Raw genomic sequence first — 22,188 nt, 5'->3', positions numbered from 1 at the left:
GACCTTCTCCACATTGCTGATGGTTTCAAGTTCTTGTCCCAGGCATTGTGCTTGTCTGGGCTGTTCGTGACATTTTTGAGAAACAGCCTCACCCAGAGTAATTTAAATTGCTCAGCACTCCAGCACTGAGCCCTTGGCCATGCCATCTCTCTCCGAGTGCAGGGCTGGGCAGGATGTGTGTGGGGGGTACACTGACAGCCCTGCAGAGAGCAGTGAGCAGTGCAGACCTGCCTGCCAAGAAGAAATCTGGGCACTAATTCCCTGTCACATTTTTTTTCCCCTAGATTAAATGGTGCTACTCAATCAGTGAGCATTTCCCAGGCTCTTAGATTACTAAATTAATAAGAATGTATCTATGAAGGCAAGAAATCAGATCTTTAATGAGTGTGGCTCGCTGGATACTGATATGCTTGAAAGAGTGCTTGTTTCTTTTCTGGGAGAGTAAGACAGCAGGTGTAAAACACAAGCCAGAAGAGCCACCTTGATTTATGTTGAGAGGCAGGAAATTGAAGTTACCTTTGCTGGACTTTGAGGCCTCAAATATCAGGTCAAAATTCACAATTTAATGCTGGCATGTAGTAATTTGAACAGATAAAAATGCTGCTGTGCTTTCACCTATGCTTCTGCTGACTAGGGAAGGGCTTTCCAAACTGCAAATCCTTGTCTGTGGCTGATGCTTTTTATTTCCTTCTTCTGTCATGTATTTCTTCAAAATATGTCTTGACAACCATATTGTCAAGCGCTTTTCAAGCACTTTACTATTTTATTTTACTTCAGTAAATTAAAATAGTAAAGTTTTCCTTTTCTCATTTTTTGCATCTGTAAGACCTTTGTTCTCCTGCTTAGCTCAAGGACATGACAAATTCCTAGACTTTTACTCCTATGAAGACACAGCAGCTCATGATACTGCCTGGGACATGTGCTTGCACATGGCCCAGCTCTATGCTATAAATGGATTCAGATAAAATTCACTGACTCATTGGTGCATAATGGGAAAGTACATGTAGTGATTTGATACCTTCCACACTCTTTGGAATAAGCTTTTATAGAGTAGCATTGTCTGATTTCAGATAATTCCTAGATTCAAATTGTCAGCCTGGCATACTGTTGAAATTACATGTTTCCTTTGTCTCTAAAGTGCTGGTAAACAAGACACAGCTGGAAGGAGGTTTACAAGTAGTTCAGTTCTAATTTCCTCTATATTCCCACTGTACTTGTTAGCATAAAGCATTCTCTTCCTAATTTTTCTGAAGACAGAAAAGGGAAGAGAAACATAAGGCTGGAAGTCTTCATGGTCGATACCAGGTGGAAATTCAGGATGCTGGAAATGGCTCACCTCAGCCCTGGGCGAGAGAGGCACATCATGTTTTATTAGCCTTTGCAGCCTGTATCAGTAACTGGAGCTAATTGCAATTATTGGGAGATAATGTTAAGTTAATTCATTCTCTCAAGTAACTGCCGCTCTTTCCTCTGCACAATGAAATGTGCATTATGGTGCAGCTGGGGATGTGGCAGGTCTGTGTCACTGGGCCAGAGGTCTGAAGTCCATGCAAGTGGGACTCCTGCCTGAGTGGGTCCTCGGGCCTCTCTCCCTCCATCCTCATCTTTCCTGTTTGGCTAATTTCCTGGCACTTTTCCTAATGCTGTGGGAGAAGGACATGTGTGCAGGTGTAGTCTGGGCTAGAGTGAACTGCCAAGCTGTCCTGTTCTTCTCTGGCATTACCCCAGGGTACACTCTAATCATACTATGGCTGTTCCCATCACTTCCCCATTACTTACAGGTTTGTGTCTTTACCATTGTTATTATTAAGCTGAAAATGTTAGAGAGTTCTGTAATAAGCAGTAATCAGAATTTCTGACAGCATTCCCCATTTTAGGCATCAATCTGTGTTAGACTCTGATTTAATGCCTGTTTGTCTCATTACTCACACTGAGAAGGGAGATTAAGGTCTGTGAGGTTAGCAGTGCTGGCTCTGAGCCTTCTCCAGCCCAGATCAACTGGAACCTTGCCAAGGCTTGCACCCACAGCAGGGAAGTGGTCCTTGCCTGTGAGCTCCTGCAGGAGAGGGGCAGTTCTCACAAGCAGCAGCTGTCTTCTGCACACTGGTTACTTAAAAGAAGACCACAGCCCTGAGCACAGATGGTAATTGTGTGCTATGGCTGGGACATTTTTTCCACAGAACCTTTTCTTTCTGATTTCTCAAGCCATCATTCTGTCACTGAGAGATGCTCTTGCCTAATTAATCCCTTTTGTGTTCCTTGTTTTTTTTTCCCCCAGGCCCATGTGTTTGATCTGAACGTTAATAAGCTTGAGCCTCTCTGCACCCAGCTAGTCGTGACCCGGAAGAAAAATAAAACAACACACGTGCAGTTTAATCCTGCTGATCCTGTTATCATTGTTGGAGATGAACGAGGCCTCATCACCTGCTTGAAGCTCTCTCCCAATCTGCGCAAGAAGCCCAAGGTAGGGATGAGCTGCATTCCTCTAGCCACAGAAGGTCCCTTCAGGCCTTGTCACTGTCCCCTCTTCTTTCATGCAACATGTTGGCAAAGCTCCTCTCTCTAGTAAGGTACTTACAATTATCTAAAGCCTTTTAGGTAGGAAGTCTGAGATGTTAAGTCCTTGTGTCTTTTCCTGTTTGAGCAAAAGGACTCAATTCCTTCTGGTAAGGAGTAGGGGCTGGTGGAAATGGGGGTTTGCTGTGCCCAGACATTACCATGGTCCAGACAAGCTCTGGTCCAGAAGCTCTGCAGGTGTTCATTTGTTTCCCAAAGTTCACACATTTTCTGAGTTTTGGGTTTTATTTCCAAACCTCCTTGAAATCAAGTAAAGGAGAACCCAACTCCCACACAAACCATGCTGCCTGTTTTCTTGTGCTCCTGCATCAGAGCTTGTCCCCTGACCACCATGTCAACTTTCCTGTAGATGAGCAAGCAGTATCTAACATGTAAGGAGACTTGGGGTCCTTGTCTCAAGTGACAGCAAGGAGATACATGAACCTCTCTGGGTTGGTGAAGTGTTTTTTCACCCATCCACAAGGGCCAATTGTGAAGGATGATAACATCTCTTACATGGATCTATTACTGGATTTTCTTTCTGGTCTTCATCCAGCTATGAGTTGAGTGGCTGTAAATGCAATGTCCTTTTACGCCCTTGTAATTCTCATATCCAGTTGTCTTGTGTTAAGTGGAGTCTTTCAGTTTCAGGCTTTATAGAACTGATCCAAGAAAGCAATCTCTCAAGATGATCATTTATTTATGTACTCCCAAATGTTTTATATACTCTACTAATCTACTGTATTAGGCAGGGTCTTTGGCCAGGAACTAATGACACTAGTGTCACCCCAGAGTCTTCAAAATGATTTTTAAAAGGTTCCTGCATCTGGCTGCCACTGGAAATGTGAATCTTCCCTGTGCAGAGAGGGCATAGAAAACACTAATGTGGCACTTTGTTTGGGGCTGAGTTGTGGAAGCTGTGGAGAAGAATCTCTCAAATGTTTCACACTTTTCTATTTCCTGCAAAACTTTAGACTGAGACTGTCGAAGCTCTCCATGTTGTCATTAGGTTGGCTCAGGATAAATTTCCTTGGAGATTTATGAGTCCTTCCTGGGCATGGGTGAGCACTGGACCCTGCCTGCACAGGACTTGAGCAGTGGAGAGGAGTCTCACACACATAAATGTGGCTGCTCTCCTCTTCAGCCCAGCTGTGGATGATCAGCACCTAGCAATACTGCACTGTGGGCCAGACTCATAGAAGGGTTTGGGCTGGGAGAGACCTGGAAGACCATCTAGTTCCAAACCCCTGCCCTGGGCAGGGATACTTTCCACTAGACCAGGTTGCTCAGAACTCCTGAGACCTCTCAGCAGAGCAGAGCAGAGGGGCAGAATCCCCTCCCTGCCCTGCTGCCCACGGGGCTCTGGATGCAGCCCAGGACACATCTGGCTCTCTAGGCTGTGAGTGCCATGGCAGGGCATGTGCAGCCTCTCACCCACAGCACCCCAAGTCCTTCTGGGCAGGGCTGCTCTGGGGCTGCTCATGCCCAGCCTGTGCTGGTACCAGGGGATGTCCCAGCCCAGGTTCAGCACCAGCACTTGGCCTTGTTAAACCTCATGGTGTTCCCATGGGTCCACTTCTTAGTTTGTCCGGGTCCCTCTGGGTGGCATCCAGTCCTTCAGATGTGAATTCAAATGTCTTCTTCTGCTCCTGGTGGCCAGCAGCAGCCCTCCATGCAGTTATGGATGTTGTCATTTCTCTTTGCTGACCTTCTTTAAAGGCAAATTGCATGTTGTTGACAAAGCAATCTAAACTGTGAGTTTAGGAGTAACTCCAATGCTTACTGCTGACCGTAAACCAACATGTAACTACATCCCACGCAACGTATAACTGGGATGGAAATGGACTCTGCTGCTCTGATGTTATTAAACCATCTGTCTTCTGCTGGCCTGGTTAGGTTTGGAGGGACACTGAACACTGAACTAAAACTTTCCCTCACATGTTGAGAGGAAGGAGGGATGTTCAGGCATGACTGGTTATGTGTGGAGGTTTCTTGACTGCAGCCAGCCTGAAAGATGCAAGGATTTAAAACAGATGACATGCAGTGTGGTGGCAAGGTGATGGATCTGGCCTAGTCTGCTCAGTGCCTTAAGTGAGCAAGTGGTGAGGAGATTTAGCTGATGGAAGAGAATGTTTTAGCAGAGGGACATCAAGACCTGTCAGAACAGGCTGTGCCATCCAATGTGTGCTCCTGTCTATCTCCTTCCTTTGCCAGCACCAGCCTTTGTGTCCTTAGCAGCAAGCCTCCAGCTGTGTATGCAAGAATATCATCCCACAGTAGGAACTCAGATATATTTCCAGAGTATTGATCCAGGTTCCTCTAAAGATCAACTCAGTGTGCTCTTGACACCCTTACCCTGTGCAACCAGCTTTCCTCTGTAAAATGGCTCAACTTTTCCCTCTTCTGGGATTCCCCAGGCTGGAGTTCACAGTCACAGAACTTACAGAGCTTTTTGTAAGTTAAGAGGGTCCAAAACTGTGCATAGGAGTCCTGACATCCCAGCTGCCTCCTTGCAGATGGAAAAACCTGTCCATGCCTGGCTCAGTGCCTGAGTATCCCAGGCTGTTCTCTTTGATCCCCACAGAGCCCAGTGGGGAAAACTGCCTGACAACAAAGTGGACGAGCCACAACGAGTGCTTCTGAAGGCTGGGGCCACCTGGAGCTCAGCTGCCTGGTCTTGCTCTGTCAGGTCCTTTGGCAATGGAAAGGTGCCTTTTGCTGAGTTCTGGCAGAACCCAGGATGCCAAAGGGACAGGGCAGTCAGGGGCTCATCCAGGTCCCACTACCCCTCTGTTTCACACTGATGCCACAGGGGGTTGCCTTCTCAAACAGCTGGGACAATTGCTTTTGACAAGTAAAACTTGCAGACAAATCAACCTGTTTTGGGAGAACTCTTAATAGCCATATCATTCCAAACCCCGAACTTCCCCTAAAAACAGACGCAGTGCTGCCTGCTTCATGTTCTGCATATTCCTTAGCCATTGCAAGATAGAGCTTACAAAAGTTACTGAATTAATGTCATCCTGGTGAAATTTCAGCCATTCTGAGTTAATTGGGTTTTGGCTGTTAGTTAAAGCTGGTATGGTGGATTAGTGGAAATGGGAATGATAAGGATGCTTTGGTTCTCATCAGACCTTGGTCCCTTCCTCTATTCATGTCCTTGAGCAAGGAAGGAGGGTTCAAGATCTCTTTAAAAGATTTGCAGGGTTGGCCTGCAGATTAATTAATTCATGTTCATAAAACACTTGGGGATCTTTAAGAAGTGTTATTTAATAGTCTGAGTTTTGCTGTCAGCTACATTAGCACAGTCGCATTTATGAACACTTGGCAGAACAAAAATGCCAAGGGGGGAACTTCTCGAAAGCACTCAGGTGGTGTTTCCAGAAGTAACTTTCACCAAGACACATAGTAAAATCTTAAAAAAAGGTCTAAAATTCCTTGTGAGTTTTGGCATCCTAAACTCATAGTGGCTCATGGGAAAAGGTGCTTTTGTTTTTGAGAGGAAGCTGCGGACAGAGTCTCTGCCATCAGGCACTTGTGCCAAGGGCACACAGAGAGCACAGGGGTCCTGTGTACAAGAGATGTCAAACACAGTGGGTGTCCATGTGTCTGTGCCATGGGGATTTGAGTCCTGGATATTGCCCTACCCCCACAGACTGAAGTCTCTGGGGCACGACAGAGAGATCCCCTTGGCCCAAGCTGTATTTATTTCCATGAGGTGAAACTAGTTTGGGTCCTTCTGCTCAGAAGTGGGGGGACAGAAATGCCTGCAGTATTTTGAGATGCAGCAGTAGGAACAAGTGTCTCTCTGCTGTCATCCAAGCCACTTTTAGACTCCAAGCACTCTTTAAATATTGCAGCGGATGTCAGGCAGGAATTGTTTAACTAATAAAGTATCATTTCTAATTTGTAACGACCTTGGTTGTTGAGTTCACCCAAGGGAATCATTGCTGTAAGAAGAATCAGTTTGGGGCAGAGCTGTTTAATTAGTGAGCCTTCCGGGTTTCGTTTGAGGGTTGGAAGAAATTAAAGCATTTTGTCATCACAGTCAGAAGAATGTATGCTCATAGTCTTTGGTTTATTTTTTAAAAACTGCTAAAGTAGCCTGGCTTAACCTCTGCCAATGCCAAAAGTAAGCAGAAGATAGTGAAAAAACAGTGTGCAATGTTTTTTAGAAATTTTATGAGAGCACAGCAGAGTAGGAATAGAAGAGAAAGCAGATCAAAGAAAAATTGCAATACAGAGTTTGCTGAGGCTAAGGCAAATTTCTTGGCCAGCACCCAGGATGAATGCCAGGGAGGTAGACAACTTCTTGGCCTGATGCTTGTCTTGGTCTTGGATTATTTAGGATGTTAATCTCTGTTCCTGCTACTGGTTTCTTCACATGCAAAGCATCTCTTTTTCTGTTTCTTGGTAACAACTGAATTTCTTCCCAGGCAGTAAATCCTAATTGACTGGGTCTAGCTGGGCATGACTGGAGTGGGAAGGGGAACAGAGCTGCTTGCCCACACCAGGACACAGTGCCAGGACTTTGCATGTTCAGGAGCTGCAGGCACACACCTGTGGGTCTGATGCTGTGTGCCTGTGACCAGCTTGTGATGTGGGGATGTGAGGGGTGTGGGCTGGCTCTGAGCCTTCACATCCATGTGCACATGCTGGGCAGCTGCTCTGCTCTCTCTGTGCCTTATCACACCAGCCAGTGTCACCTCTGGACTCTGACTCGCCGCATCTTTGCAGCCCTGACAATTTTGCCCTCGGCCAGATCCAGCCCAAGGCTGTTCAGCCAAGGAAGGAGCATTGAGCTTTGTTTCCTGAAGCACTATGGCTTTTTGGCCATAGCTGATGGCAGGGTCTGGGAGGGATGTGGGAGGTGTGATGGACCATGGGAGGATGTTGGGGTTTTAAAGGAAGGGAATTTGGAGAAAGTTGGTGTGTCTTTGCACAAGTTTTAAAGGACACAATAGGAGAGTGATTGAAATCTGCTCTTCAACCTCTTCAATACCCCTCCCCAGCACTGAATCCCAGCACAGAGATCTCCTGGGGCCTGAGATTTCTTCCTCCTTCACACTCCCCAGCAGCACCCACTGCACACAAGTGGTCTCAGGAAGGGCTCCTGGGTTCATGCCTGTTCCCAGTTTCACTGAGATGCCACTGATGTCCAGAGCAGGTTCTAGCCTGGAACACAGTGAACAGAGACTGAGATGCTTGGTCATGAAGTGCTTTGTAGCCTTGTGTTTCTATCACCTAGGGTGACAGGGAGTAACTTGAAGGAGCAAAGGATCAGGAGACTGTTTCTGTCCTTAGCGTTTTCCAGTAGCTGTGGGAGATGTAAGGGATCAACCAACCAGCATGTAAATACAGAAATACAAACTTGAACTCCCTCCTTCTGACACAAAATGTGTAGTCTATCTGCACATCTGACTGTATTTAAGGAAGGAAGCTATGGATTAGATCCATTCTCTAAGGTCACGTCAGTCCTGGATTGGTGAGCTGTTTAGTACTGAGGGAAGAATTTTTGTCCCTAAATTTCCTATCCCAGCAGTTGTCATTCTGTATGAGAGAAAAGCAATTGTCTCTCTTCTCCAAACAGGTCAAGTTTTGTTCTTCTAGCAGTCCCTCTTCTCAGTCCCTCCGTTTTCATGCAAATGCTTCTCTCTCAATGCCTTCTGTGCTGCTCGAGCCATGGCCAATTTTCTCAGTGTCTCTTCAGAACTGACTAATTGCTCAGTGACCCAGAAGCACAAAGCACAAGCAGTGCTGGAGGAATTTGGTGTGCTGCTGTGCCCTGCCTTCATGAGGATTGCCTCCTCCAGAGCCAGTTTGGCCTCCGGAAAAGGAAGCACATTACAAATGAGCTTGGGTCTCATAAAAACTGACCTGCAGCTTGATGGCTTACTCTGAAATCTGCAAATGCTTTTTGGTTTTTTTTTCAGTCCCTCCCGTTATTTAGTCTAGTTGCAAGTACCTGCTCTCTGTACTGCTAGGGGAAGAGCTGAGGGTGTATCCAAGGACTGGTGAAACCCTGTGTCTGACTGCTCACAGCTTTCCATGCCTCTTTTGTAGGGATATATGCACAGGTGTTTATTCTTTGGTGTGGGAAGGAAACCCAGTGCTGGAGGCCTTCAGGAAGAGGAGGTTGGAGGCATGTACAGACAGGTGGCTCTGAGGGTGCCTTGGAGCAGGAAGGTCTGGAGGTGGTGGCTGTGGCAGTCTCTGGGTTCAGGGCATGCAGGCTGTGCCACTGGTGTGGAGCTCGTCAGGGTGTGAGCAGCACTGCTTGTGGCCTGTGGCTGTTTTGCTGCACGGACCTGTGACTCACAACTGTAAATCAGCAACCACCAAAGGGAGCACCAGCAAACACAGGCTCCCGTGCCCCTTCTGCCTTTTCCTTGCCCTCCATGATGTCCTGCCCTGACACTGTGCTAGGAAAGCCATTAGCAGGAAGACCTTTGCATTCTCATAGAATCTCTTCTCCCTCCACTGTCCCACATCAGGTTCCTCTCAGTCTAGCATAGCCTGAGATAAAATGAAGGGGCTGTTTAAGCCTGGAAAGCTGTTACTTTGGAAATGAGATGGTCCATGTGCCAGCAGGCTACAGCTCCTGGGCAAAATGGAAGCCTTTGGATATTTACCTGGACACCCTGGGCAAGCCACTGTGCACAAATCCGGGTTTCCAAGAGTGTTGCCCCACAGTTACAAAGGGTTCTGGATCCTGAACAGAGGTGTGGCAACCTCAGATACTCAGCATATTTGGAGAGCTAACCCAAACTAGCAGGGGTAGATCGACAGGACTTGAATACTCTCATTAAATCTGTTTTCTTTGCTTTTGGTGAAATATCTTTTGGGTTGCATCAATGTATGTGAAGGGAGAAGACAGCTCCATGTAACAGAATCATTGTTGAACCCCAATGTTAAGAGCTGGAATTTTTCTTGCTTTTGCTGTTCCTGGCCACGTCTTTCACCTTTTTTTTGTTATGTAATGTCCCTTTCTGTGGCTGCTGTGTTTGGCAGTTGTTGGAGAGAGAACATCAGCATATTTACAAGTTATTTTAAGTCAATTCCCAGTGGTCAGGGTGAAATGTGTTTAGTACGTTAAATGGAAACACTGGCAACTGAAGCAAGAAAAGGTCCCATTTTACAAAAAATCCATAGTACTTATGAATAATTTCTAAAGTGCAAGTCTCATTCTGTGAGGTGCTGTGTGCTGTCAAGGGGATACTGACAAAGCCGAGAAGACTGGCTTTGACTTTTTAGTTTTTTTCTTTGAAGGTATGTATAATAAAATGAATTGCCTATGTTTGAAAGTGCTGTGAGACTGCTTCATTTTGCAGTACTAGTGGTTTGGAGAAAAATACTAGGGGGATTTGGTTTTGTGATCAGTAATAGTCAAGACTGCCTAGGCATGAATTTGTTGTGTGTCCTTGGATTTGCTGTCCTTAGTAACTGAGATCTCAATTTGGCTGAGGAAAATTGGTTTCTAGTTGTGCCTTGTTTACACCTTCCCTTTTATTTCCTTCCACATTGGTGCTGTTGTGTTGCTACAAGCACTGTTTTTATTTGCAGGCTTTGCATCCTCTTCCTTTGTGCACAGATTGTGTCTGTTCTTTGGTGTCTGCCATCCTAGAGCTCCCCAAGTCCCAGCAGTCTGAACTTTGCTCCTCTGCAACCTGAAGGGCCCATTGCTGCCTGTCCTGGGAAATGCCTAATGCATGAGAAGGAGTCTTGCCTTATGTTTTCAAAGGACTTTCATTTTGGTTAGATCTGCAATTGCCTGGATATGACTGTTCAGCTTGCACAGTTCCTCTTTGAGCCAGAGCCTCAGCTTTCTTCAGTGCCTTGGCAGAAAGCACAGGGCAATATCATGGCAAGTGAGGCACTGCTCAACCTCACAGGATCTGCTTGGCTCACCTGTTCTTCCCGTTTCTTTATTTGTCCTCCGTGCATTTGTTCCTGACAGAGCCAAATCCCCTCCTGGAAATTGGGAGAGCCTGAGAAATCACCAGCTCCTTGCCTGAATAATGACCCCAGTACAAGGGCAGAGGGACCCCTAGGGGAACAAGGTGTTTTCAAAGCATGCCTTTGGCAGACCCTGCAGTGGAGGCTTTTTGGGAGGCTCTCATTCTTCCAGCTATGAATGTCTGGGTGTGAGTGCAGGACTGCCAGCCATGGCAGGCCTGCCTCTGCAGAGGCAGTTCAGTGTTCAGCCCCCCTGCCAGAACTGATTAGAGTAGCCTGATGAAGGAGGTAACATGGGTGCTTATCCTCCAGGTCATCTGAGGGTGAGCTGATTTTATGCCAGAGAGCCCCAAGCCACTCTCAGGAGTGCAGCTATTCCTGAGCACTGGCTCTGCACAGGGGAATGAATGAGGAAAACTTGTTAGTTCAGCCCCTGGGCCACATGGTATGTTTGAAGGATGAGGTGATGGTTTGTCATGAGAACAAGGGGCAAAGCAATGCCTGGGGCCCCACCATGGTCCTGGCCTCTGTATGTCCTTGGATGAAATTCAGCTCCTCTCCGTGTTGAGTAGGATGAGGACACCCATCTCCCTTGGAGCCACAGCAGCCAAGTGACATTTGTCCACAGGCACCACGGATCTACTCTCCTACAGCCTCTTCCATCCTGCTGAGTGCTTTTGGGACACATCCAATACAGTCATACCTCAGGAGTGGAGCTGCAGTTAGGGTGCAGTGATGGACAGCCCTGTCCCACCAGGCCCACATCCTGGAAGGCTCTCCTGTCTCCTTCCTGCACTTGGATGTCACAGACTATTGAGCCAAAGATTTCAGGCTAAACCAGCCAGCTCACTGAAAAACTGAAGAAAATTAGGAAGTGGAGCCAGGGGCAGAGGGAAGAGATGGCAGTGGTATGAGCGAAGGGATGAGAAGCTGGATCATAGTACAAGTAGGAAGGAGCAGGCACCCCATGGCCAAAAAAGCACACAAAATCCTGGAATGTAGGTCAGCAGCTCCTTGTTGGCTCTCCACCTCCACACCGCAGGTTTGGCCTCTGTTTGCCATGGCATCCACTGGTCATGCAGTTAAGGTGGAGAAATGAAACTGATTCTCCCCAGCTCATGGCTGTGTAGTGTTTTGAGTACCTAAGAACTCACTCAACAAGGATGGTGAACTGGTCTTCATTTGCAAGACTCTTCCCCATCATGTTTTTCCCTTGCCTCACAGAAAACAGTAATGCCCCAGAGCTTGGAGAAGGTGGGCTTTTACTCTTGAAGGTCTCCAAGGAGAATGGATACAAATTGAGAGGGGAAATTTAGGTTGGATATTAGGAAGCATTCTTTTCCTGTGAGATTGGTCAGACCACAGGACAGGTTGCTCAGGGTGGCTGTGGATACCACAACCCAGGCAGTGTTCAAAGCCAGGCTGGATAATGCCTTGAGCAGCCAGGTCTAGTGGGATTTGTGCTTGCCCACGGTAGGGCAGGGGTTAGGACTGGAGGGTCTTTGAGGTCCTTTCCAACCCCTTAAGGTTCTGTGATACCTTGTCCCTGGGCATTGACTGGGACCTCTGGGACAGTATTCCTCATTACAGAGCCTATTTGGTGGTATTTGCTACAGTGACAAATGCAGGAAATTTGTCATGGCATGGAATAGGAAGAAATGCAGCTATGAAGGCCAAAGGAACAGCTTGATATCTGGCATATTCCTGTAACTCCTCCTGAGCCTCTGCCAGAGCCTGACAAAGCCTTCCTCAAACAGCCGGCCTGGGCTGGAAAGGGCTGAGGCTGCCTGTGGAGACACAGAGGACAGCTCCCTGCCTGGGAGATTGTGTCTGTGCCATAATGCACACCCCAAATACATTGCTGTAAAAAGCCCTTTGCTTGCAGACTTCACCTGTGCGTTTTGTGTTGCTGGGTGCATCCATCTGAAGCCCTTTGTGCCCCTGCATGCCCTGATCGAAACCATCGTGCTGCTTCCATCCCTTCCTGAGCCTCTCCCCAGCTCATGCTTGTACCACCTACCAGCCTCCTCCAAAAGAAAAGAAACAGAGACACCTACACCTGCAGGCAGGGCAAATAAATGTCCCTTACACAAATTGATTTGATGGGGTCAATGCAGAATTGTTTAAATGAGAGAAGGGAAGGGATCGCCAAAGAATAAAATGTCTCACTGCTCACAGAGATGGAACTGATGCAAGAGGATTATTTTTATCCTGTGGAGAAAAGGAAGAGCCCTGTGAAGCAGAGGAGAAGAGGGTCTGACTTACAGTCCTGCTGGCTGTGTGAGATGCAGTGATGGCTACAATCAAAGCAGCTCCGAGGTTCTCCTGGAGGGAAACTGTTATGCTCCAATTCACTGACTGATTTTGTGAGAAGGGATGCCAGGCACTGAGTGTGAGGCCGTCTTAGGGAAAACATTCCCTGGTCTCCTCTACTCCCATATCTCACCAGGGAGCTGCCAGTGATCCCACTGCCCTCAATCTAAGGTGTGCCTGACCTCCTCACCCCTCATGGGGTCTGGTCAGTGCAGAGACCTGTTCTGCCAGGATAATGTCGTGCTTTCCAACCTCCCACCTGTTGGGCTGAAATTTTGTTATCCCCCAGAGCACCTGCCATGAACTGTGCCCCTGCTGCACCACGTCCTGTGGGTTCTGTCCTCCCCAGCACAGAGATCCTTTCACATGCCTGCCCATGATGCTCCTATTCCTCTGCAGTGGCAGAGCTGGCTGTTTTACTGTTTCACAGGAGTGCCAGGTCCCATCCAGGTGATTATCCCTCTAACTCCAACCTTGATGGCAGAACACTCCATCCCCACAATCCTGTATTTGTGCTGGGGATTGTCCCTGCGCACTCACGGTATCTTGCATCTTGCTGATTCACATGCAGGTTTTCCAGATCATATCTCTGGTTCAGCAAAGTAATTTCAAATTCCAGTCCTACCTTCCTGGACACCTGCAGCCTTCCCATCTGTCCCACTATCCAAGCACTAAGAGAAACTCTGTCCAGATCCCCACCAGATCACGGAGCTGTGAGAGTTACACGCATCTCAGTGCTGACAGCTATGGGTACAAATATTCAGCTGGGTCTTACCAGTTTCTCCTCACTTTATGAAGATATATTGTCTCACTTCAGAATCAGAATATCAAGGGAGACAATGGCAAAGTCTTCCTGAGGTCATGGTTAATGACTTCCGTGCCTTTCCAGTCCACAAGCGTTGCAGTTTGTTTAGGCGGCCCCCCCTACACAAGATGTGTTGTACTTTTGCGAAAAGAAATCAGACTGGTGCAGCATGACTTCTTTGGTGCAAATTCACCTTAATAATGATGCATTTCAGGTACTTACAGGTTGTTGACTTGTTCCATCCATCTTCTGAAAAGTGAGATTAAACTGAATGGTTTTATTTTCTGGATAGTTGCTGCATTTACCTTTTTCAGCCTCCTGATCCCTATCATCTCCTGAAACTCCCCCAGGAAATGCATCAGATTAAGGCTGTTAGGTTGATCAGGTGTAGTAACTGCTGCCCTTCCCGGAGGGGCTGGGACTGTTGTGGTCAGGATGGTCTCAAACACAGTAATCAAAACAAAGTATGTGGGTACAGATAGCACCTTCTATTACGCAAATAGTTACTCCTGGGAAGAAAAGAGAAGTGGTTTTGCCCTAAAGCTGATATTTTATTCTCCAGATATGTATTATTTGAGTTAATAAAAGTCATTGCCTTTCCCTGCAAGCCTGTGCTGTCTGGGTACATGCTAACCCTGCTCAACTAGACCAGAAATCTTCCCACATGGTTACTGGTGTTGGCTTTTATATCCTGAGGAGAGGGGAAAGGATCCTTCCCAGAATCACAGGACGGAGGATGAATATCAGCACTGCTTAGTTACTGCTTTCTTATTTTTTTGCCTCATCTGACTTTTTGATGATTATGTAGACTTGCTGTCAGAAGTAAGATGCCAAAACATTCAGGCACCAGAATGACCAGAAACAACTTTGCAAATGGAGCTGTGAGACTGGAAGATGCTCATCCCTCTCCAGGATTAGGTTTCCTGCTTTGATCTGCACTAAAGCAACATGCTAAGCCAGGGCAATGAACTCAAAGGCTCTCATTTTATCAGGCCTGGCCAACCAATGCGTGTTCAGTGGGAATGCAGCAAATTAATAATTTTGTTTATTTCATGTCAGTAACAACAACAACAACAAAAGCATGCCAAGCTTTGCCTCTTGGTTTGAGTTTGTAACAGAGCTAAGCAAAAAGCTGATGGATTTGGTTTCAATTAGAACTTCCTGCTCAAGAAGAAAAGCCGTGCTTTAAAACCTGTGCTATAAAAACACTGCAGCCCAAATGACTCCTGCAGCCTGAGAGCTGAAAAAGTTAGGCTGCACAAGTGAAAGAGAAGCCCACCCTGACAAACTTCTTCTTGTCTGCTGCCATGAGGCTGAAGGCAGGGCTGTGGAGGTGCTGTCTCACTCAGCTCAACCTCATGGGGTTTTCCAGCCTAAAGCACCAGGAAAAGAGAGGGGTGTGGGTGCTGCTTCTGCAACTGGGAGAGCCTGGGGTAGCTTGAGCCTGAAGTGCAGTGACCAGGGATGGAAATTCTGACTGGCTGTGGGGTGTAAAGACTTGCAGAAGGATCTGCCATCCTTTCTGCAGTGACAGGGAAAACTCCAAGTTACCTGTGCCTTGCTGTGTGGGGAAGTTTCATTCTTGAGAGTGCTTTTACCCTGCTCATAGCCAGGGATGTGCTGCCAGCCATGATTTTTCAGATGCCTGTATGGTAGGCAAAGTCTTCTGCAATCAGAGCTGCATTTCAAGTCAAGGTTAGTCTGAGCTCTGACTTAGAAAAGCAGGAAGAAAATGGGGCACCACCACTGCCTACCTGCAATGGAAGAAAGAGATATATCTTGGCAGAGAGAGCTCCAGTCCTCAGTTCCCTTGAGACTGAAATCCTCTGTTCTGGTGGCAGGCTGAGCAGGGGTTAACAAGACAAGGCCATTGGTATTTCCAACCTGTATCTTCTCTCTAGTGGTTCACTGGAGAGGTACAGCCTTTGTGCCTGTGCTTCACAGCCTGTGCTTTTGGCTTTCTGCAGGCTTTAGTGAAGCCTCTGAGCGCACCTTGCCCCTGCCTCTCCCTGAGTGAGTAACCCCAGGTCTTTGAAAGGCTCGTGTGGATTGGGCTGGGAGGTACTACAGAAATGCTACACATTATGTGATGTGGTTGAAGGACTCAGAGGAAACTTAAATGTTGCAATTGACCTGTTTCCCCTGCTTCGGAAAGAATCACTTGTCTATCAACATGAGATCTCTTAAACACCACCACGCTCCCTTTTACACGTGGTACTCCTTGGGCTTTCAGCCTTAGTTAGCAATTGCTGTTGGACTCAGACCTGTGGTAAACCTTTGTCAAGATACTACTTATGCCTCAAAGAATGGTTGAACATGGACTTTCTCTGGAAATAATCACCCTGCTTAAAAGAAGAAGCACTACAAAACACCTGTGTGGGTTCTGTTAAAAAGAGCTGGGACCAACAGAACTTTGTAACTAGGAAATGTAACTAGGAAGGGGTCTCTGCACACATCCAGGGCTCACTCTGCAGTGGAGGTGCTTGATTGATTGATTGATTGATTGACCCACTGATTGACTGATTGATGGGAAGTAGAAATGGAAAGTAAGTCTTGGAAGACCCAGACGGTTGACCTAATGCCTAGGAAACATAATTTCAAGGTTTTGAGGTCTTGCCAGTAAATTAAGCTTTATAACTTATAATTTAAAATGTGTAATATAAAATTGTGTATGTAATACAATTATATTCTATATTGTATGCATGTATCAAATATTATATAATATATAGTATGTAATGCAATTCTGTATAATATCTAAGTATATTTTAAGAAAATATCCTAAAGGCACCTATGTGAGGAAGGATTTGCAATGAAGGAAAGCTCTTTAAAATCAGCAGACAGAGGTATAATGGGATTTGGCAGCTGACCAAATTAAACAAGGGCTTGAGCACACCTATTTAGCATGGCACTAGCTTGTCTGCATCCCTCAAACTCCTTCAGGTCAAAACACCTTGTCTTTTAGTGAAAGCTCTATTTTATATCCAGGAGGGACATTGTTGTGTTCAGGTTACTGACTGAAGCTGTGTGAATCATAATCATTATTTCTGGGTTTAAAAAGATATAAAATCTACTTCCACTTTTTGATCTTACTGACATGATAGGGGAATTGTCAGGCAGCATCACAGAGAGATTCACAGTTTTTACAAAGGGGTAATGACAGCTCAGAACAGGCCACGTAGCTGCATTTACAGACTCCTGAACTCCTCACTATTGTTGATTGTGGCTTGGTTTTCAGCCTGTGTGTTAAATGATCAATCTGCAAGCACTCAGCAACAACAAGGTGCTACAGTAACAGTGGGAATTCATTGACACTAAACCCGTGTTACCCTTTTTTCTGCCGCTGATTTAAGCGTAGTGGGATAACGTGTACCTGTCCTACATGTCTGGGATTATATAAACTCCCCTCTTACATTTTCAGCTTGTGGGTAGGCATGGGGAAACAATCTCATCCCTGTCTGCTCTCACAGACTCCTAGTCCAGCTTCCTCCTTGGTCCTGTCACCATCTGTCTCAGGCTTCTGCTCTCCATGGATTTTCTCCAGAGCTTCCTGGTTGTCATTTTTCACCAAAGGACCTTCTTCTTCTTTTTACCCCTTTGACACCAGCATTCAAATTGGTGTGTGTAGCTTCCACAGCATCTATATGCCCTGGGAGCAGGGTGCTGGGGAGCTGGTTCCCTCTGTGCCAGTGTTCTCCAGGAGCTGGGAATCGAGGGCTGTATTGGTCTGCACTGCTCCTGACATTATGAGCTATACAAGGTTTAAGAGGACATTTGCTTAGAAGTGCTGTCTACAATAAGAGCATAATAGCAGAGTAGGATCTTCCAGTTTACACTTGGGGATGAAGAACATCCTGGGATTGCAAAGCCACAGTACCTTCAGGCTGGAGGTGATGTTGGGATATCTCTAGTCCAGCCTCCAGCTCAGAGCAAGTACAGCCCTGAGATCAGACAAGGTTGCTCAGGGTTTAGACTTCTCTTGAAAAACTCAAGGCTGGAGGTCTCACAGCCACTCCAGAGTCTTGTTCCAATGACTAAGTGTCACAGTGGAGAAAAACTTTCTTATGTCACGTTGAATCTTTCCCTGTTTCAGTTTATGGCTATTGTGACTCATTCTCCTGCTGTGCACTCCTACAGGGAGTCCATTTCTGTCTTCTTAATATCCTCCACTTGGGTGCAGACAGGTGCCTGGTATGTCACCCAGAGCTACATCTGCTATAGGCTGAGCAAGCCCAGCACTCTTATTATCTGTTCAGTGCAAATCCTCCAGCCATCAACAGTCTTGGTAGTCTCTAGTGGACTCAGTCTGGTATATCAGCACTTCTGTTCACCCCTTAAACTGCCTTCTGCCTCTCTTTCTGTAGGTGAAACCATTAGCTGAAAATGAAGACCTTTCATAGCCTGTTTTTCATCCCCGGGGCAGAGGACAGACACACCAATCCAGCTGTCATCTCATTGTCTTATTTCTTTCCTTCCTGGAAAGCTCCTTTCCTTTTTTTTCAGTGACTGAGAACATGGCACACAGGACCAGACACAGGAGGTGAGAAGGGTTCATCCTCTTCCCTTTCTCTCACCTCTCAAAATTTCTTTCATTAAGACTCACCCAGTGTTTCTTAATTAGTACCTTCTGGCTTGGAACTGCCTGCCTGTGTTGCAGAAAATCCACTCAAGCTCTTGTCTGTTGTGTGACAGGAAATATCAAACATTTGGGCTGTTTGCTAGACTGACAGCTGCTCTTACACCATGGACTGATTACACAGGGGCTGAGTGTTGTTCTCACCCTCAGCCTCTGTAGCCATCCTTGGCTTTACCTGTCCCTCCTGAGGGAACCTTCTGTGGTTCTGTATTTGTTTTCTGGTGCCAAGCCAAATGGCAAGTGCATGTCTGAGCTAAGCCAGGAGTGTGGAGAGAGTGCAGAAGTTCTGCCAGAAACAGGAAGAGTAACCAGCTGAAAAATTACCACAAAAGAGCAGTTTTCAGTGAAAAAACGGGGATGAAGTATCAGAGCAGTCTGCAGGTATATTTGGGAGGATGGATTGGTGTCCTCACTAGCATTTCAAATTTCTTATTCATTCCTCAGCTGATCTAGCAGAGTTCACTTATAAAGTCTTGAGAGGAGCTGGCAGCATGGAGGTCAGAAGGACTTTGAAGGCTTTGTACCAGATCTCCACAAAGGGATTTGGACTGAAATTGAGGAAGTGGTTTCAGTGAAGACCAAAGTACCGACCACATCTGCCAGGGCTGGTCTCCACTGTGCTTGATTCTGCATAGGTACAGAACGTGAATCAAGTTTCTGTGATCCAAAGACTCAGAATTATGCTAATGAGCCCAGTTTAGTCAGTAATCCCATGCCTCCAACAGGATGTGATTTAATCATGGAGTGAGGTGAGAATTTGTCTCATATTATGAACACCACAATAGAATACAAACCCCAGAATGTCATATGGAAAACAATGCCTTTCTTTATGGTTAAATCGTGGATTGCTGGAATAAATCAGCTCTGTTACAGGTTCTCTGCTGCTCTTGCTGGATTGCTGACTCATTTACAGGTGGTTGCTGGGGAATTTAAATTGCAAACAACCATTCATGATGATCCAGACTTCTTAAGGATTTTACAAGCTAGGAAGAAGCTGGCACTCTTTCTCCAGTTACCTTCTTCTAACCTTCAGGGCAGTTACAGCTCTCACCTAAGGATGTTATGCATCTTCATGGCAAATAGGGTGTTAATGCAAGTATAATTACTGTAATTTGGATTTAATTTTCTGAGCACAAGTGCCTCCTTTCTGTCTTCCTTTTATTTCCTGCTTGGTTGCCAGCTGTGAAAACATCTCTTTCCAGGATTGTTCTTGATGCCAGGCATGCAGCAGTGTAATGGGCTCATCCCCTGCTGGGCTGTGTCTCACCCAGCTCTCAAGTGATGGTGACTCTTCCCTCACAGAGAAGGGAATATCTGGATCAGCAAAGGGCCTGGAGAAACCACCATACCTTGGCATTTCTGCCTGCATCTCCCAGTACTTTACATGCAGGATCCGCAGGGTTAACTGTTTTGTGGGAGAAGCAGTGGGATATAGGGGGTTGAGGCAATGTTATTTCTACGAAGCAATTGCTTCCACCACTCCTCTAAGCAAATTTAGGCATCTCCTTTGTGCTTGTGGAGAGGAACAACTCTGGTTGTCACCTTGAGCACTCTGAAAACACCACCAGGTTCTTGTTCAGTCCTTACTGGTTCCCCCCAGACCTACAGCCTGACAACACATCTGACTTTCAGGGATTTCCCCACACCAGGGTGATACCAGGAGTCAATGCCTGGGCTCGGATCAGAATGGAAACAAAGAGCCTGGGGAGAAGTGACCCCTCCTGAGATGATGATTTGACTATGCCATTGGAATCTGCAGCCAGAAGTGGTATCCAGATGTGACAAGATCTCTGCCATCTCCAGCAAGGAGATCCCTCCTTTAAGGGCCCCCAGGAGGAATGGTGGCTGTTTGCCTGGCAGCATTGCCCCATGTCCGTCTGTCCCAGCTCCAGCAACACAAAGAGTGAGGCAAGGATCAGGCCATGTTTGCTGGTGTTTTAAGGCTTTCAGTGACACTATGGTGACCAGCTTTGTGTCACAGTTCCAGCTGTTAACCCAGCACTGCCAAGCCCATCACTAAACCATGTCCCTGAGTGTCAACATATCTTTTAAATACTTCCAGCATTGGTGACCCCACAACTTCCCTGGGCAGCCTTTTCCAGTGCTTGACAAGCCTTTTTGGTGAAGAATTTTTCTGAATTTGCACCTATCCACTGAGTGTTAAGGATGTGCATCAATGATGGTTAGCCTCTGTCAACAGGTCCCCTCCAGTCCTTACATCTGGAATTACTTGTCAGATCATTTATTTTGCCATCTTGGCCACTGTTTTGCTGAAACTGCCAGCTGCTGGTTAACCTTGTTCCATCTTTGGTACTCGTGGGACTTGCTTGGCAGGGGAGAGATTACTTTGGGAAGCACTTGCCTCACGGACCTTGATGACTTCTACATAATTTTCTTTCCAGCGTGTCTCTGTTTTGCAATACTTTGTTTCAAAGAATATCCATTAGTTTCAGCAGCCAGCCGAGCAGATGGGTTTAACTGGTCTATGGCTCTGAAGTAATTACATTTTGGTACAACAGAGACACAGCAGCAAACATGTAAAATTAATTCAGGTGCAGCATCCCAGTCAGTGTCTCAAAGCAAAGAGGACTTCAGGGAGGCCACTCCTGGCCACACTGACACTGTGCTGTTGGCAGCGTGGACAATCACTAGGAATATTTTCCCCTAGTTTCCATAGATGATGTTGGATTGGCTTTTCCCATGGCCAGTTCCTTCTTCAAAAATGTATTAGTATCAGAGAGATTGATTACTGCTCCCATCTCTCTCTCCTGCTTCTGTTATAATTAAAACAGCAATATATGCATGAAGTAATTAGATTTTAATAATGCTTTTCTAAACAGGATGTCAAGGAGCTTAGTACAATGACTTGGGCTGGAGCCAGATCAGCATCTTAAGACTGGGTTGTCGTTAAAACTGGCTGCCTCCTGCTTGAACAGCTTACACAAACACAGAATCTAGATTTGCTTTTTTTTCAGAGTGTACCTCATCTTTGTCTCCAGACAGGACCCAGAAGACCCCTTGTTCCTGGGTGGCAGGGTCAGAGTGAGGTATGGGTAGGGACACATCACCAGTGCATGCCTAATCTGTGTCTGCTGGTGGGACAGGAGCATCCCCAACTCCAGCCCTGCTGCCATCCCCATCGTTGTATGCCCTGGAGCCCATACCCAGGTCTGTCCTGCGTTCCTTCCTGCAGAGCAGCTTTTGACCAGGTCAGGCTATATCAGCTGGCAGTGTGTCCCAGAAGGAAATGAGTGCTTCTGTGTGTGCCTGTGGAGCACTCCCTGAGCTGCCTCTCAGCAGGCTGCTGGAATCCTGCACTGTTTTATCCGGTCTGCTTCTGGCTGATATGCAGTGCTTGGGCCCGGTGTTTGCAGTCAGATGAGCAGGAATCCTCTTCTCTGCACAGCCCTTGCTCAGACCCTCGTGGACAGTGCAATGCAGCTGGGTCAGTGAGCGTGGATGGGCAGTGTGTGACACAACCTCAGTACCACTGCACAGTATGTGCGCTCAGAGGGCAGCAGAAAACATCCTGCATGGAACAGCACTATGCCAAGCCCACTCCTGGACTGACACCAGCAACCCTCAGGAGCTTCCAGGGCAAAGCAGTGCTGCAGCGGGATACAGCTGTCTGTCTGCCTGTCTATCTGTCTGTCTGTGGGGCAGGAAGGGATTTCTCAGCTGCCATAACTGTGTGAAATCCCAGGGAAGAACAACAGCTCTAGCTGCAGGATTTCCTGTCCTGCGTCCAGCTCCTCGCTGACCTCTTTTAAGCCCTGATTTGCATGCATCAGTCGTGGCTGATGTGATTTAGCGTGACGTCCCACGCTGTCCAGGCTAACAGTGTATCTGGTTCCCAGGCCTGGGAGCGTTTGTGTGGCATTTATCATTTGCCTGGCGGTTTCCTGTGCAGCAGGTGGACAGAAGC

General features: G+C 46.8%; 1 protein-coding gene across 1 annotated transcript in view; it reads left to right on the top strand.

Moving 5' to 3' along the window:
• DNAI1 (dynein axonemal intermediate chain 1) overlaps positions 1–22,188 on the top strand; it is a 126,662-nt gene that overhangs the window by 95,679 nt on the left and 8,795 nt on the right. Inside the window, 1 exon segment of the mRNA XM_050987444.1 lies at positions 2,225–2,464. Coding sequence (XP_050843401.1) covers positions 2,225–2,464 — 240 coding nt within the window.

This window comes from Serinus canaria, chromosome Z, assembly GCF_022539315.1.
Source record: "Serinus canaria isolate serCan28SL12 chromosome Z, serCan2020, whole genome shotgun sequence".
Taxonomy (NCBI): Eukaryota; Metazoa; Chordata; class Aves; order Passeriformes; family Fringillidae; genus Serinus; species Serinus canaria.
Note: the sequence above shows the minus strand (reverse complement) of the source record. Positions and strands in the feature narration are given on the sequence as shown.